General features: G+C 38.2%; 1 protein-coding gene across 2 annotated transcripts in view; it reads right to left on the bottom strand.

Moving 5' to 3' along the window:
* Positions 1–379: 379 nt before the first annotated feature.
* LOC128694549 (BOS complex subunit NCLN) overlaps positions 380–14827 on the bottom strand; it is a 29972-nt gene continuing 15524 nt past the window's right edge. Inside the window, exons 9-12 of one of the 2 annotated variants that reach the window (XM_070095832.1) lie at positions 14403–14552; positions 13999–14120; positions 4260–4437; positions 380–1114 (exon numbers count right to left, since the gene is read on the bottom strand). In XM_070095832.1, the coding sequence (XP_069951933.1) occupies positions 1049–1114; positions 4260–4437; positions 13999–14120; positions 14403–14552 (516 nt within the window). In that variant the 3' untranslated portion in view covers positions 380–1048. The remainder of the gene's footprint in view (positions 1115–4259; positions 4438–13998; positions 14121–14402; positions 14553–14827) is intronic. The other variant, XM_070095833.1, reaches the window with a different exon arrangement.

Below are 14827 nucleotides of genomic sequence, written 5' to 3'. Positions count from 1 at the left end.
CACTGTTATGGCAAGGGTATTATGTGCCAGGAAATTATGGGAAGGTAGTGGTGAGGTTAACTGTGAGAGGGTGTGGCATGAGCTCCCACTGTTTTACTCCATACCCACTGGACATGCCCAGTACATGGGCAACAGCTAGCAGCAGCTACCACAGACCAACAGAACAAAGTAATTATTTAATCTATACTGCTCTACAAAAAACTCACGAACACTCTACACACATGCACAAAAAAAGAACATATTCAATACCAATGTATTTGGTAAAAAAAAAAATGAGAAAAATTATCTATGTAAAATAATTAGTGTTTGAATAATTGCAATGATCGTAACTGAAGATCAGTGTTCATAAGTATGTAATGAATTGGTTCCAAAGTGTCAATACCTCAAGTGTGGCACATCATCAGTTGGAATATCGCAAGTCAGGAACCTACTGTATGCTAATATGTGGATGCAAAAATCAAAGTACTTTCTATAATTAAGTTCACAAATTTGCTGAAAGGTTCTCAATTAATCTGTTTCCTATAAGGAGTTAGGATTTCCTAGAGAAGACAATTCAGCCCACTACTTTAAATGCTACAGAGTACCAAATAACTTATATCCCTCCATAGTTCTTACATTATCAAGTGTTGTATAAATGAAGAACACTGCTCAGTACACAACTACCATTTTCTCGGAAAACATGAAGCTTAAATGGGGATTCACTTGAGTATTTTGTATGCTTAGTAGTCTCTCAGTTATTATAATTATAGATAGTTGTAATGCTCACAAGAACATGTTGAGAACAAAAGGAGATTTGAGGTCAGTGTCCAGTTAGATGCACCGGCAGTCTGACTTCAACAAGTGAAAATATTGTACTCTCTTACAGCCACACATGCATTCCAGTTAGCAATATGCATAAATATGAAATTATGCTAATTAACTGTCTTGGTATCAGTAGGTAAAAGCATATTGTACAAAATACTGATTGCATTTTCAAGGCAGATTCAAGCTGTCTGAACATTATAATAGACATACAATGTACTGCACTTTTTTCAGAATCCATAAGAGACTAGTGTGTCTTGGATTTCTGAGGCGAGGCAAGTCTGACCATCATTGCATACAGCTTGGGAAAGTACTGAAAGAAAAAAAAAAAGCATTAATATTCACCATCTATAAAGAAAGTGCATAGATATAAAACAAGTTACTTTATATTCACTGACAGTGGTAACTTCACAATGATTCAAGGTTTGCTAATTATAATTAGCTAAATTGTATTTCCTGTAACATACAAAACACAATGGAGTAAGTTATAACAAATCTTCCCATTACAGTCCCCATCCCTTTATCCAAAATTCTGAAATTCGAAAAGTTCTGAAAACCGAAGTTTTTTCGTGGAGTGTGGAACATCTGTCATCTCTACATAACTCCAACGCCGCCAGTTGTGTCATAAGAACATAAGAAAGGAGGAACACTGCAGCAGGCCTGTTGGCCCATACTAGGCAGGTCCTTCACAATGCATCCCACTAACAGAATATTTGCCCAACTCAATTTTCAATGCTACCCAAGTAATAAGCTTTGATAATTCTATTTACTCATGTGCAAGTCCCCCTCAAATCCAACCCTTCTCACTCACGTATTTATCCAATCTAAATTTGAAACTATCCAAGGTTTTAGCTTTGATAGTACCTTGGGTCCTAGGTAGCAGGTTGGTAGACAGCAACCGCCCAGGGAGGTACTATCGTCCTGCCAAGTGAGTGTAAAACGGAAGCCTATAATTGTTTTACATGATGGTAGGATTGCTGGTGTCTTTTTTTTCTGTCTCATACACATGCAAGATTTCCGGTACGTCTTGCTACTTCTACTTACAATAAGGTCACACTACACATATATGTACACGCATATATATACACACCCCTCTGGGTTTTCTTCTATTTTCTTTCTAGTTCTTGTTTATTTCCTCTTATCTCCATGGGAAAGTGGAACAGAATTCTTCCTCCGTAAGCCATGCGTGTTGTAAGAGGCGACTAAAATGCCGGGAGCAAGGGGCTAGTAACCCCTTCTCCTGTATAAATTACTAAATTTAAAAAGAGAAACTTTCGTTTTTCTTTTTGGGCCCACCCTGCCTTGGTAGGATACGGCCGGTTTGTTAAAAAAAAAAAAAAAAAAAAAAAGGAGAAACTTTCGTTTTTCCTTTTGGGCCACCCCGCCTTGGTGGGATACGGCCGGTGTGTTGAAAGAAAGAAAGAAAGGACCTTGGGTAGCTTTAAAAAGAGATTGGACAAATATATGAGTGGGAGGGCTGGGTATGATTGGTGTCATGGGTACATAACATATGAAAGGAGAAACACTGCAGTAGGCCTGTTGGCCTAAACCCCACCTTCATTCTGAAATTCAAAAAATTTTGAAATTCGAAACACTGCTGGCACCAAGGGTTTCGGATAAAGGGATGGGGACTGTAATACCATACATGCTTATTACTAATTAAGCTGTAAGCAAAATATAACAAAAACCATCTCTTTTTGCATTACTGCGAATTAATGGACAGTAATGAAAAAAACAAGAAAAAAGGATATGCATACCAAACTTATGTTACAAAGGGAAGCCAGTGCAAACCACATCAGGGTATGGATCATTGGTACAACTATAATTAATACTAGGTATTTTTTTTTTTTCAACATGTCGGCCGTCTCCCACCGAGGCAGGGTGACCCAAAAAAGAAAGAAAATCCCCAAAAAGAAAATACTTTCATCATCATTCAACACTTTCACCACACTCACCACAAATTCTGAATACAGAAGGGCCCTGCTTTAGAGCATTTCGTTAATGCAGCAGTTTTTTTATTATACCCATTCTTCATTTATTTAGACTTCCTACAATAAATATGTTCACCACTTACTATAAACTAAGGATGAAAATATTTTAGGGTAAGTAATGTATGTACTGTATATGCATTTTTTAGTCCTAGTTCTACTGCTCACTTAACCCTTTCAGGGTTTCCGACGTACTAGTACGGCTTACGCACCAGGGACATTGACGTACTAGTACGCCTAAATTCTAGTGCCTTCAAATCTAGTGGGAGAAAGCTGGTAGGCCTACATATGAAAGAATGGGTCTAGGTGGTCAGTGTGCACAGTATAAAAAAAATGCTGCAGCACACAGTGCACGAGAAAAAAAAACTCCGACCATGTTTTTGGTTTAAAACAGTGACTTTGCAGTGCATTTTCGTATGGTATTTATGGTTGTATTTTAGTTTTCCCTGGTCTCATTTTATAGAATGGAAGACATACTACAGAAATTGAGATGATTTGGATTGGTTTCATAAAGAAAAGTACCTTGAAATCGAGCTCAAAGTAGCAGAAATGTTCGATTTTTACCAAAGTTCAAAAGTAAACAGATCATGCCAAGCGTCCAATACATGTCAATTGGTGAGTCTAATATTCTTTCACAAGTGCGCTGATATTATTTATACCATTTCTACACCAATGTAGTAGTCTGCATAACAGTAAATCTTCTATTTTTTGTGAGAATAAAAATTCAAAGTGGAAAGCAAAAGAGATGTAAGAGAGGTCTGGGGGCTTGACTAATGAACAGAGAAAATGTTATTTTAGTGCTAGGAATGTCTGTCTTGTTTATTCTGGACCCTATTTGGAAATTGACATCTGAATTTTGTGTGAAATTGGCAAAAATTGCCAATTTCTGACCGCTTTAATGGATTGTTGGAATCGGTAAATGGGTGGTTTCTTGTACTCATTTAATAGAAAAAATGTAGTTCTAGCGAAATAGATATGATTTTTGTTGATTAGTACACTGGAATTGGCCGAAAATAGGGCTAAAAGTGGGCGAAATCGCCGATGCATAAACATCGTCAAGACCGCTAACTTCACAAGAGCATAATTCCTTAAGTTTTCCATCAAATTTCATACTTTTGGTGTCATTATGATCGGGAAAAGATTCTCTATCATTTCATAAGAAAAAAGAATTTTTTTTTTTCCCAAAAAATTTTCGACCCTGAGAACGAGTTTAGGAGAGGGCCTCTTGACCCTGAAAGGGTTAATATATGATAGTGTAAACATGTTATCAGGCTTTTATATGCATTTGAAAACAAAAAAAGGCTATGTTTCACTTTTGCTTTACAGCAGTAGCCTGGAACCTAACCTAATGAATAAGCCTGCAATAGACATTAATTGTTATCCAGAGATAATAATCAGGCAATTACACATCACATTACGACCTCTGGATTTCTTTACAGTAATTTTTCCTCTATTAAGAATTAAACTTACCTGAAGGAACACATAAATAACACCTAAGTATGCTAGGATAGCCATTGTAAGAAGAAAATCAAAAGCAGCAGGTTTGACAGCATAGGCAGCCATGGTGGCACGAGTGATGTCATAGAAAGCCCATTCAGGATCCCTCTTATCAGCTTTCAGGAAGGTGACACGTGCTTCATTGGTGTACCTGCCGAGAGCCATTGTTATGCTTTCCTCCATAATGTAAGGCAATAATACTATAATACATGGCACAATGAAAAGAGCTATATATCAGAAAACATTTTTCAGCAAAATAGTAATAAAGAAATGGAATGAATTGATGAGGGAAAAAAGGTGAGTGGTGCGTTGAGGTATATGTGGAGTCAAAAAACGTTATCTATGGAGGCAAAGAAGGGAATGTATGAAAGTATAGTAGTACCAACACTCTTATATGGATGTGAAGCTTGGGTGGTAAATGCAGCAGCGAGGAGACGGTTGGAGGCGTCCTGTCTAAAGGCAATGTGTGGTGTAAATATTATGCAGAAAACTCGGAGTGTGGAAATTAGGAGAAGGTGTGGAGTTAATAAAAGTATTAGTCAGAGGGCAGAAGAGGGGTTGTTGAGGTGATTTGGTCATTTAGAGAGAATGGATCAAAGTAGAATGACATGGAAAGCATATAAATCTATAGGGGAAGGAAGGAGGGGTAGGGGTCGTCCTCGAAAGGGTTGAAAAGAGGGGGTAAAGGAGGTTTTGTGGGCGAGGGGCTTGGACTTCCAGCAAGCGTGCATGAGCGTGTTAGATAGGAGTGAATGGAGACGAATGATACTTGGGACCTGACGATCTGTTGGAGTGTGAGCAGGGTAATATTTAGTGAAGGGATTCAGGGAAACCGGTTATTTTCATATAGTCGGACTTGAGTCCTGGAAATGGGAAGTACAATGCCTGCACTTTAAAGGAGGGGTTTGAGATATTGGCAGTTTGGAGGGATATGTTGTGTATCTTTATACGTATATGCTTCTAAACTGTTGTATTCTGAGCATCTCTGCAAAAGCAGTGATAATGTGTGAGTGTGGTGAAAGTGTTGAATGATGATGAAAGTATTTTCTTTTTGGGGGATTTTCTTTCTTTTTTGGGTCACCCTGCCTCGGTGGGAGACAGCCGACTTGTTGAAAAAAAAAAAAAAAAAAATACAATGTAATAAAACTATATTACAAAAGTGTACCTAGTGATGTGCATTCACAAAAGAAAAATCAAAGCTCTTCATGTCTGTCATTTTATTTAATCTAGGATTATTAATTTTCTTAAACACACTGGCAGTTTCCCACTGAAGTAAGGTGATATTTATATGACCATATTAATGTCTTCCAGCCACTGCATTTGCTCAATGGATAAAACAAATGTTATTTTTCAGTCAGGTTAAGCACTGTTAGGTCTATCCAATAACTGGGTGGGATCACCATATAAACACTGCCTTGGGTAGGGAAACACTGACAAGCAACAGGCTTCCTGTCATTAATAATAGAGTATATCCCATTCTATTCATTTTATATCAGATCAAAATGAGATCAAATGGTGACAGAATTTAAATTAATCAAGAACAGACGCTCGCAAATCTTTAATAAGGATAACAAAGGTTTGTCCTAGTACCTACTGATCATGAAATAACCATGAAGACCAAATAGCACAATATTTAGGTCATCAGTTAATTAAAAGGACTCAACATGACTTGTGTAGATATCGCTCACGTTTAACTCTTTCACTGTCGTAGCCCTCAAAATTATATGTACCATCAGTGTTGCAGTTAAAAAAATATTTCTTCTAATAAGGTAGAGAATCTTTTACTAAAGGCTGATATGAAAATTGCAAAATTTCATGAAAAACTTGCAGAATTACACAGGTCCAAAGATGAAGGTTGGGGAACACTTTATGCAACTGCAATTTTGCCCATTTTGAGGTCTATTTTGGGCCAATTCCAGTGCTCAAATTGACTCAATTCCTGGTTATTTTGCTATATCCATACTACTGAGTGCAAAGAACTACCTATTCACTCATCAGAACTACTCCATAAAGCATCCAGAGATCAGCAATTTAACCAATTTTACACAAAATTCAACAAATTCCAGTTTAAAAACATAGTTTAAAACTAACAATGAAGGCATTCTAGCCACTATAGCAACTCTTCCTCAGTACATTAATCACATCTCTAAGCTTCTTCTATATAACACTTGCCTTCCATTTTGAGTCTGTTGCCACACAAAAAATCGAAGTGTTCCATATGTTTTGGATAATAAAATATATTAAAAAATACACGTACAGTGGAACCTCGAAAATCGAACTGCTCCCAACACAACCAATTATGTAAGTGTATTTTTGTAAGTGCTTTTATAAGTGTATTTTTAAGGGTCTGAAATGGACTAATCTAATTTACATTATTCCTGATGGGAATAAATTCATTCGGTAAAGGCAGTCGAACAGACTTCTGGACCGAAGAAAGTTCGATATTTGAGGTTCCACTGTACTTGGTCATGGTTTAAGCTGTCCCAATATTAAAGAAAGCCTAAAAAATCCAGAAAACATTCTGCTTATAGTTAACTACACAAGAAGTCTTACATAAAATCTTGGAAATCTTTTCCATTTCACTAGTATGTCTTCCAGTCTATCAACTGGCCTCAAGAAAGCCAATAAAACTATTAAAAAAATGCCAGGAATATGTCTTCAAGTTGATATTTTAACCCAAACACAAGGTAAGAGGTTAGCTGTCCCAATTATACACTGAATGGGTCATGATTTTATACTCTTTACACCCGTCAAATATACCAATTCTCTCATGCTTACACCAATATTTACCAATCACGGCAAATTTGAGGACACTGCAACATATAAAGTGGCATAAGTGACACTGGCCTCAATGATGTAGATTTATGTAACCGACAGTGAAAGAGTTAATAAGTCTTCTTGATTTTATTTTTATATTTTAGAACATATGAGGCACTGTGTGGCAGAAAAGAATAAGCGCCAAATTCAAACACTGAAGAAAAATGTAGGAAGACTGGAGCTAAGTAGCTCAAGTTACCATACTTTGCTTTGGGGCTTTGAGCTTAAGTTACAGACACAGAAGACAACATCTATACATTCCACAAACAGATGAAATATTAAGGAATCAACACATTCACCAACCTGGATGTTGGGTGTGTTAACATTTATTCTTTTCTGCCACGCAACACCTCATATACACTGTACAATGAAACCAAGGCAGAATGGTATAACTTCTTTCTTCTTTCAATGCACCGGCCATATCCCACCAAGGCGGGGCGGCCCAAAAGAAAAAATTAAAGTTTCTCCTTTTACATTTAGTAACATATACAGGAGAAGGGGTTAGAATGGTATAAAACGATATATAAAGATTTATAAAGCTCTACATCAAAGCCTTCTTTCAAAAGTAATGATACACGGAAGAGTATGTAGATGAATGTGCATTAAGCAAAGTCTAAAAGAATACAGTGTTTAGCAAGGTTTCAACCTGATTCAGCTTAATATTTCAAATGTGCTACTGGGTGATATTTTAGTCAAACTTTTATTATGGTGCGATAATTTTGTAAAATACATTCTTTCTTTATTTCACAATGACTTGAAATCATAACAGAAGAACAGTTAGGTACAAAGTTAACATGACAAACTCCAGACTGGAGTTTACTGAGGGATATGAAATATGATGAAAAAATGCAAGAATTAGGTGTGATGTCACTGAAAGAGCAAAGAAAAAGAAGGGACATGGTCATGACATACAAAATACTATGGACCACTGACAGGATAGGCAATGATAGGCTCTTTACCATGATGCAATAAAAACAAGAGGGCATAATTGGAAATTACATTGCCCAAAATGAGCCACAGAGCTATCAGTAAACATTTTTTCAACAAAATACGTTGCAATAGATTCCACAGAAAGTTAAAAAACTTATGAATATCAATCAGAAAACATATTATTACTTACAACTAATTATAACTATGAGTCAGATGTCACTCCAAAAAGCAAATATCCCAATATGTATATATTATAAATATTCTTGGTTCATATGATTTCAAAATTTATTATTCACAATTAATGTCAATTAAATTTTCTCCCAGAAGTGACAGATAAGATGGAATACATTCCATAAATAATCAGTAGGTTAAAAACTGTTTAATTATGTCAGGAGAGCATTTATATTATTATTATTTCTGTATATTCATTATTGGGGATCTCAATGCTGAAGTGGGTAAAAATGTTGTGGAGAGAGTAGTAGGTAAATTTGGGGTGCCAGGGGAAAATGAAAATGGAGAGCCTTTAATTGAGCTATGTGTAGAAAGAGGTTTGGTAATAAGTAATACATATTTTATGAAAAAGAGGATAAATAAGTATACAAAGTATGATATAGCACATAATGAAAGTAGTTTGTTAGATTATGGATTGGTGGATAAAAGGTTGATGGGTAGGCCTCAGGATGTACATGTTTATAGAGGGGCAACTGATGTATATGATCATTATTTAGTTGTAGCTACAGTTAGAGTAAGAGGTAGATGGGACAAAAGGAAAATGGCAACAGCAAGTAAGAGAGAGGTGGAAGTGTATAAACTAAGGGAGGAGAAGGTCAGGGTGAGATATAAGCAACTATTGGTAGAAAGGTGAGGGGAGGGGGGGGGGTTGAAGAGGGTTGGAATATTTTTAAAAATGCAGTATTAGAATGTGGAGAAGAAGTTTGTGGCTATAGGAGGGTGGGTGCAGGAGGAAAGAGGAGTGATTGGTGGAATGATGAAGTAAAGGGTGTGATAAAAGAGAAAGAGGTAGCTTATGAGAGGTTTTTACAAAACAGAAGCGTTATAAGAAGAGCATAGTATATGGATATGATGGTTGGAGTTAAACACACTTGTTGGATGGTAACACATATATTAGCAGAGTATGAAGGGGAAGAGCCCAAACTGCCTGTCTTGCCTGGCGTAGAACTATGCGGGAACTGAGGCCGAGGTAGCGCGTCCCACGCACTCATGCCGCATCACGTGACGTCATACAAACTAGTCACTAGGCCTAGCAAAGGGGCCGTGTATGTAAAACATATGGATGGTACTAACTATGATACTCAGATAAGCTATACAACACATGTAGGGGATCAGCAACTATGCTGACAGCTCAGTCATGTTACGTATGTCGTCTAGGAAGACCTCATCCACTCCACTGGATCAATCCATCCCATCGCTGCCACCATTTGTCATGGGAGGTTCGTAGGAGATATGATGGTTTGACTTAAACACACTTGTTGGATGGTAACACATATATTAGCAGAGTATGAAGGGGAAGAGCCCAAACTGCCTGTCTTGCCTGGCGTAGAACTATGCGGGAACTGAGGCTGAGGTAGTGCGTCCCACGCACTCATACCGCATCACGTGACGTCATACAAACTAGTCACTAGGCCTAGCAAAGGGGTCGTGTATGTAAAATGTATGGATGGTACTAATTATGATACTCAGGTAAGCTATACAACACATGTAGGGGATCAGCAACTATGCTGACAAAAGAAAGGTGAAGAGAGTGCAAAAGGAGAGCAGATGATAGAGTGGGAGAGGCAGTGTCAAGAAATTTTAATTAAAAGAAGAAAAAATTTTGGAGATAAACAAGAAAGCCTAGGGAACGAATGGATTTGTCAGTTAAAAACAGAGTAGGGGAGTTAATAGATGGGGAGATGGAGGTATTGGGTAGATGGCGGGAATATTTTGAGGAACTTTTAACCCTTTCAGGGTCCAGAGGCCAAATTTCAAAGCGCGCACCAGGGTCCAAGAATTTAACCCTTTGAGGGTTTCGGCCGTACTAGTATGGCTTACGACCCAGGGTTTTTGACGTACTAGTACGCCTAAATTCTAGCACCCTCAAATCTAGTGGGAGAAAGCTGGTAGGCCTACATATGAAAGAATGGGTCTATGTGGTCAGTGTACGCAGTATAAAAAAAATCCTGCAGCACACAGTGCATAATGAGAAAAAAAAAAACTTTGACCATTTTTTTGGAATAAAACAGCGACTTTGCACTGTATTTTCGCATGGTATTTATTGTTATATTCTAGTTTTCTTGATCTCATTTTATAGAATGGAAGACATACTACAGAAACAGAGATGATTTTGACTGGTTTTACAATGAAGAGTACCTTGAGCTCATGGCTTAGATCTATGGTTTGGACCCTGAACGTAAAGCCGTAGATCTACAGCATGGACCCTGAAAGGGTTAAATGTCGACGAAGAAAGGGAAGCGGTAATTTCATGCACTGGCCAGGGAGGTACAGTGGACCCCCGGTTAACGATTTTTTTTCACTCCAGAAGTATGTTCAGGTGCCAGTACTGACCGAATTTGTTCCCATAAGAAATATTGTGAAGTAGATTAGTCCATTTCAGACCCCCAAACATACACGTACAAACGCACTTACATAAATACACTTACATAATTGGTCGCATTCGGAGGTGATCGTTATGCGGGGGTCCACTGTATAACATCTTTTAGGAGTGAAGAAGACCAGGATGTGAGTGTGGGGGAGGTGTGTGAGGCATTATGTACAATGAAAGGGGGTAAAGCAGCTGGAACTGACGGGACCATGACAAATGTTAAAAGCAGGGGGGGATATAGTGTTAGAGTGGTTGGTATTTTTGTTTAATAAATGTATGAAAGCTAGGTAGGAGGTTGGTAAATAGCAACCGCCCAGGGAGGTACTACTGTCCTGCCAAGTGAGTGTACAACGAAAACCTGTAATTGTTTTACATGATGGTAGCATTGCTGGTGTCTTTTGTCTGTCTCATAAACATGCAAGATTTCAGGTATGTCTTGCTACTTCTACTTGCACTTAGGTCACACTACACATACATGTACAAGCATATATATACACACCCCTCTGGGTATTCTTCTATTTTCTTTCTAGTTCTTCTTCTTGTTTATTTCCTCTTATCTCCATGGGGAAGTGGAACAGAATTCTTCCTTCGTAAGCCATGCGTGTTGTAAGAGGCGACTAAAATGCCGGGAGCAAGGGGCTAGTAACCCCTTCCGTATAAATTACTAAATTTAAAAGAGAAGCTTTCGTTTTTCTTTTTGGGCCACCCTGCCTTGGTGGGATATGGCCGTGTGTTGAAAGAAAGAAGAAGTTTACTGAGTATACCAGGAAAAGTCTATGGAAGGTTATTACTGAAAGAATTAGAGGTAAGACAGAGTAGGACTGCAGATGAGCAAGGAGGCTTTAGAGTGGGTAGGGGATGTGTAGATCAAGTGTTTACATTGAAGCATATGTGTCAACAGTACTTAGATAAAGGTAGGGAAGTTTTCATTTTATTTATGGATTCAGAATAGGCATATGATAGAGTGGATAGAGAAGCAATGTGACAGATGTTGCAAGTATGTGGAATAGGTAGTAAGCTACAAAATGCTGTAAAGAGATTTTATGAGGATAGTGAGGCTCAGGTTAGGGTGTGTAGGAGAGAGGGAGATTACTTCCCATAAAAGTAGTTCTTAGACAGGGATGTGTAATGTCACCATGGTTAGATGGGGTTGTAAAAGAAGTAAATGCTAGGGTGTTTGGGAAAGGGGTGGGATTCAATTATGGGGAATCAAACACAAAATAGGAAGTGACACAGTTACTTTTTGCTGATGATACTGTGCTTATGGGAGATTCTAAAGAAAATTTGCAACAGTTAGTGGACGAGTTTGGGAGGGTATGTAAAGGTAGAAAGTTGAAAGTGAACATAGATAAGAGTAAGGTGATGAGGGTATCAAATGATTTAGATAGAGAAAAATTGGATATCACATTGGAGAGAGGGAGTATGGAAGACGTGAATGTTTTCAGATATTTGGGAGTTGATTTGTCAGTGGATGGGTTTATGAAGGATGAGGTTAACCATAGAACTGGTGAAGGAAAAAAGGTGAGTGGTGCATTGAGGTATCTATGGAGACAAAAAACGTTATCCATGGAGGAAAAGAAGGGAATGTACGACAGTATAGTGGCACCAACACTCTTATATGGGTGTGAAGCTTGGGTTGCAAATGCTGCAGTGAGGAGACGGTTGGAGGCAGTGCAGATGTCTTAAGGGCAATGTATGGTGTAAACATTATGCAGAGAATTCAGAGTGGGGAAATTAGGAGGAGGTGTGGAGTTACTAAAAGTATTAGTAGAGGGCTGAAGAGGGGTTGTTGAGGTGGTTTGGTCATTTAGAGAGAATGGATAAAAGCAGAATGACTTGGAGAGTGCATAAATCTCTAGGGGAAGGAAGGAAGGGTAGGGGTCATCCTCGAAAAGGTTGGAGGGAGGGGGTAAAGGAGGATTTGTGGGCGAGGAGCTTGGACTTCCAGTAAGCATGTGTAAGTATGTTAGATGGGAGTGAATGGAGACAAATAGTTTTTGGGACTTGACAAGCTGTTGGAGTGTGAGCAGGGTAATATTTAGTGAAGGGATTTAGGGAAATCGGTTATTTTTATATAGCTGGACCTTTTTTTTTTCAACAAGTTGGTCGTCTCCCACCGAGGCAGGGTGACCCCAAAAAAAGAAAGAAAATCCCCAAAAAGAAAATACTTTCATCATCATTCAACACTTTCACCACACTCACACATTATCACTGCTTTTGCAGAGGTGCTCAGAATAACATGACTCCAGCCCGTGGCTAACGCGACGGGCTGGAGTTTTGAGACTCTATGACCGCGGGTTCAATCCCGGCCGGGGCTATGGTTTGTGCTCAGAATACAACAGCTTAGAAGCATATACGTATAAAGATACACAACATATCCCTCCAAACTGCCAATATCCCAAACCCCTCCTTTAAAGTGCAGGCATTGTACTTCCCATTTCCAGGACTCAAGTCCGACTATATGAAAATAACTGGACCCCGAGTACTGGAAATGGAAAGTATAATGCCTGCACTTTAAAGGAGGGGTTTGGGATATTGGTAGTTTGGAGGGGTGTTATACAGTATATGCTTCTAAACTATTGTATCTGGGCACCTCTGTTAAGACTGATTATGTGTGAGGTGAAAGTGTTGCATGATGATGAAAGCATTTTCTTTTTGGGGATTTTCTTTCTTTTTGGGTCACCCTGCCTCGGTGGGAGACGGCCAACTTGTTGAAAAAAAAAAAAAATTCATTACAATTTATAATTCTAAGATAAGCTTAAAACTGACTTTCAACTACAGTACTGAACATCTACCATATGTTCTCCCATCATGCTGCTAAAATAATATTTTATATTTATTCATATAATTATGGTTACCCTCTTGGTAGGAGACGGTCGATGGGTTGAAAAAAAAATTACAGTACTAAAATGTGTTTTTTTTGGTAAACAAATGAGTTTGGCATTATTTATCAGATTTTTATAAATGCAGCATCAGCACTAATATTCAAAGGGTAAATAATTATACAGTACAGCCTCTCCTCACTTAGCAATGTACTCGTTTACCAACGACTTGGACTTACACTGGGCTCTCTGACCAGTATGCACACCTAAATAATGTATATTAGAGCTGATTTCCTCTATTTTGTTTATTACAATATACAGTACACTACAGTATAAACATTTAAAAATATACCAGATATGTTATAAATGCTTCAAAGGTGACATTAAACAATATGAAATATGATTAACACAAATCCACTACCATTATAGTATGCTCCTCACTTAGCAATGAATTCGTTTACCGACGTGGTCTTAGAAACGAAACTCCGTCGTTAAATGAGGAGAAGCTGTACAATAAAACAACGAGTTACAATCTTCCTACCTAGTTAGAATTTGATGAAGTGTGGACACAAGTGGGTTATTTTTTCCTGAGAGGAGCTGAGGAGACCTTGGTTGTGATGTCAACAGATCCAACCAGGATTTTACACTCTTTTTGGTCACAGCCTGAAATAAAAAAAGGGGGATGGGGGTATAATGCTGAGTAGAAGTAACAAGAAATGAGCAAGGTGCTAGTGATCAATAATGTCAAACTTACAATCATTGTCTTGCCAGAAGTGTGCTGACACCGCTCTTCAGATGATTCTTCAAACTGCAATATCCCTACCCATCCTTCAGAGCACAGGCACTGTACTTACCACCTCCAGGGGTAGAAGTAATAAGAACTATATACGGTAAATGCAACATGCTGAGTCACTACTGGAACGAGATAGCTCAAAAGCTACTCACCAAACCATTGTCAAAGATCCCATCTACAGAAGTGTTATAGATGTGTCGGAGAAGCGCAGTAGCCACCACTACCGTATTGCGAGTCAGAGAAGTTAAGTCTACATTTTCTGATGTGTCCAAAATGCTTCCACGTTCCCCAGTTTTGGGTCCCTGAAAGCATAATATAGATTAAGATTTTGAGTGATTTATTACAAAATCTACTTATGTTAATATATGTTAACGATTCTGAGGATCATCAGCCCCACGGCTCTGTCTCAGACCAGTCCAACTAAATTGTTAAGAAAATATTACGGGAATGAGAACTATTAGAAAGAATATGTAGGCCAGTAAAGTATATACCAAATATAAGCAGAAGTTTGTAACATTTACTTATCGTTTGTATTCATTAGACACAAAAGGCCAGCAATCCTGCCAGGCTTCCATTT

The sequence above is a fragment of the Cherax quadricarinatus genome, chromosome 51 (assembly GCF_038502225.1).
Source record: "Cherax quadricarinatus isolate ZL_2023a chromosome 51, ASM3850222v1, whole genome shotgun sequence".
In the NCBI taxonomy this organism is placed as follows: Eukaryota; Metazoa; Arthropoda; class Malacostraca; order Decapoda; family Parastacidae; genus Cherax; species Cherax quadricarinatus.
This window is presented reverse-complemented; position numbering and strand designations above follow the sequence as displayed.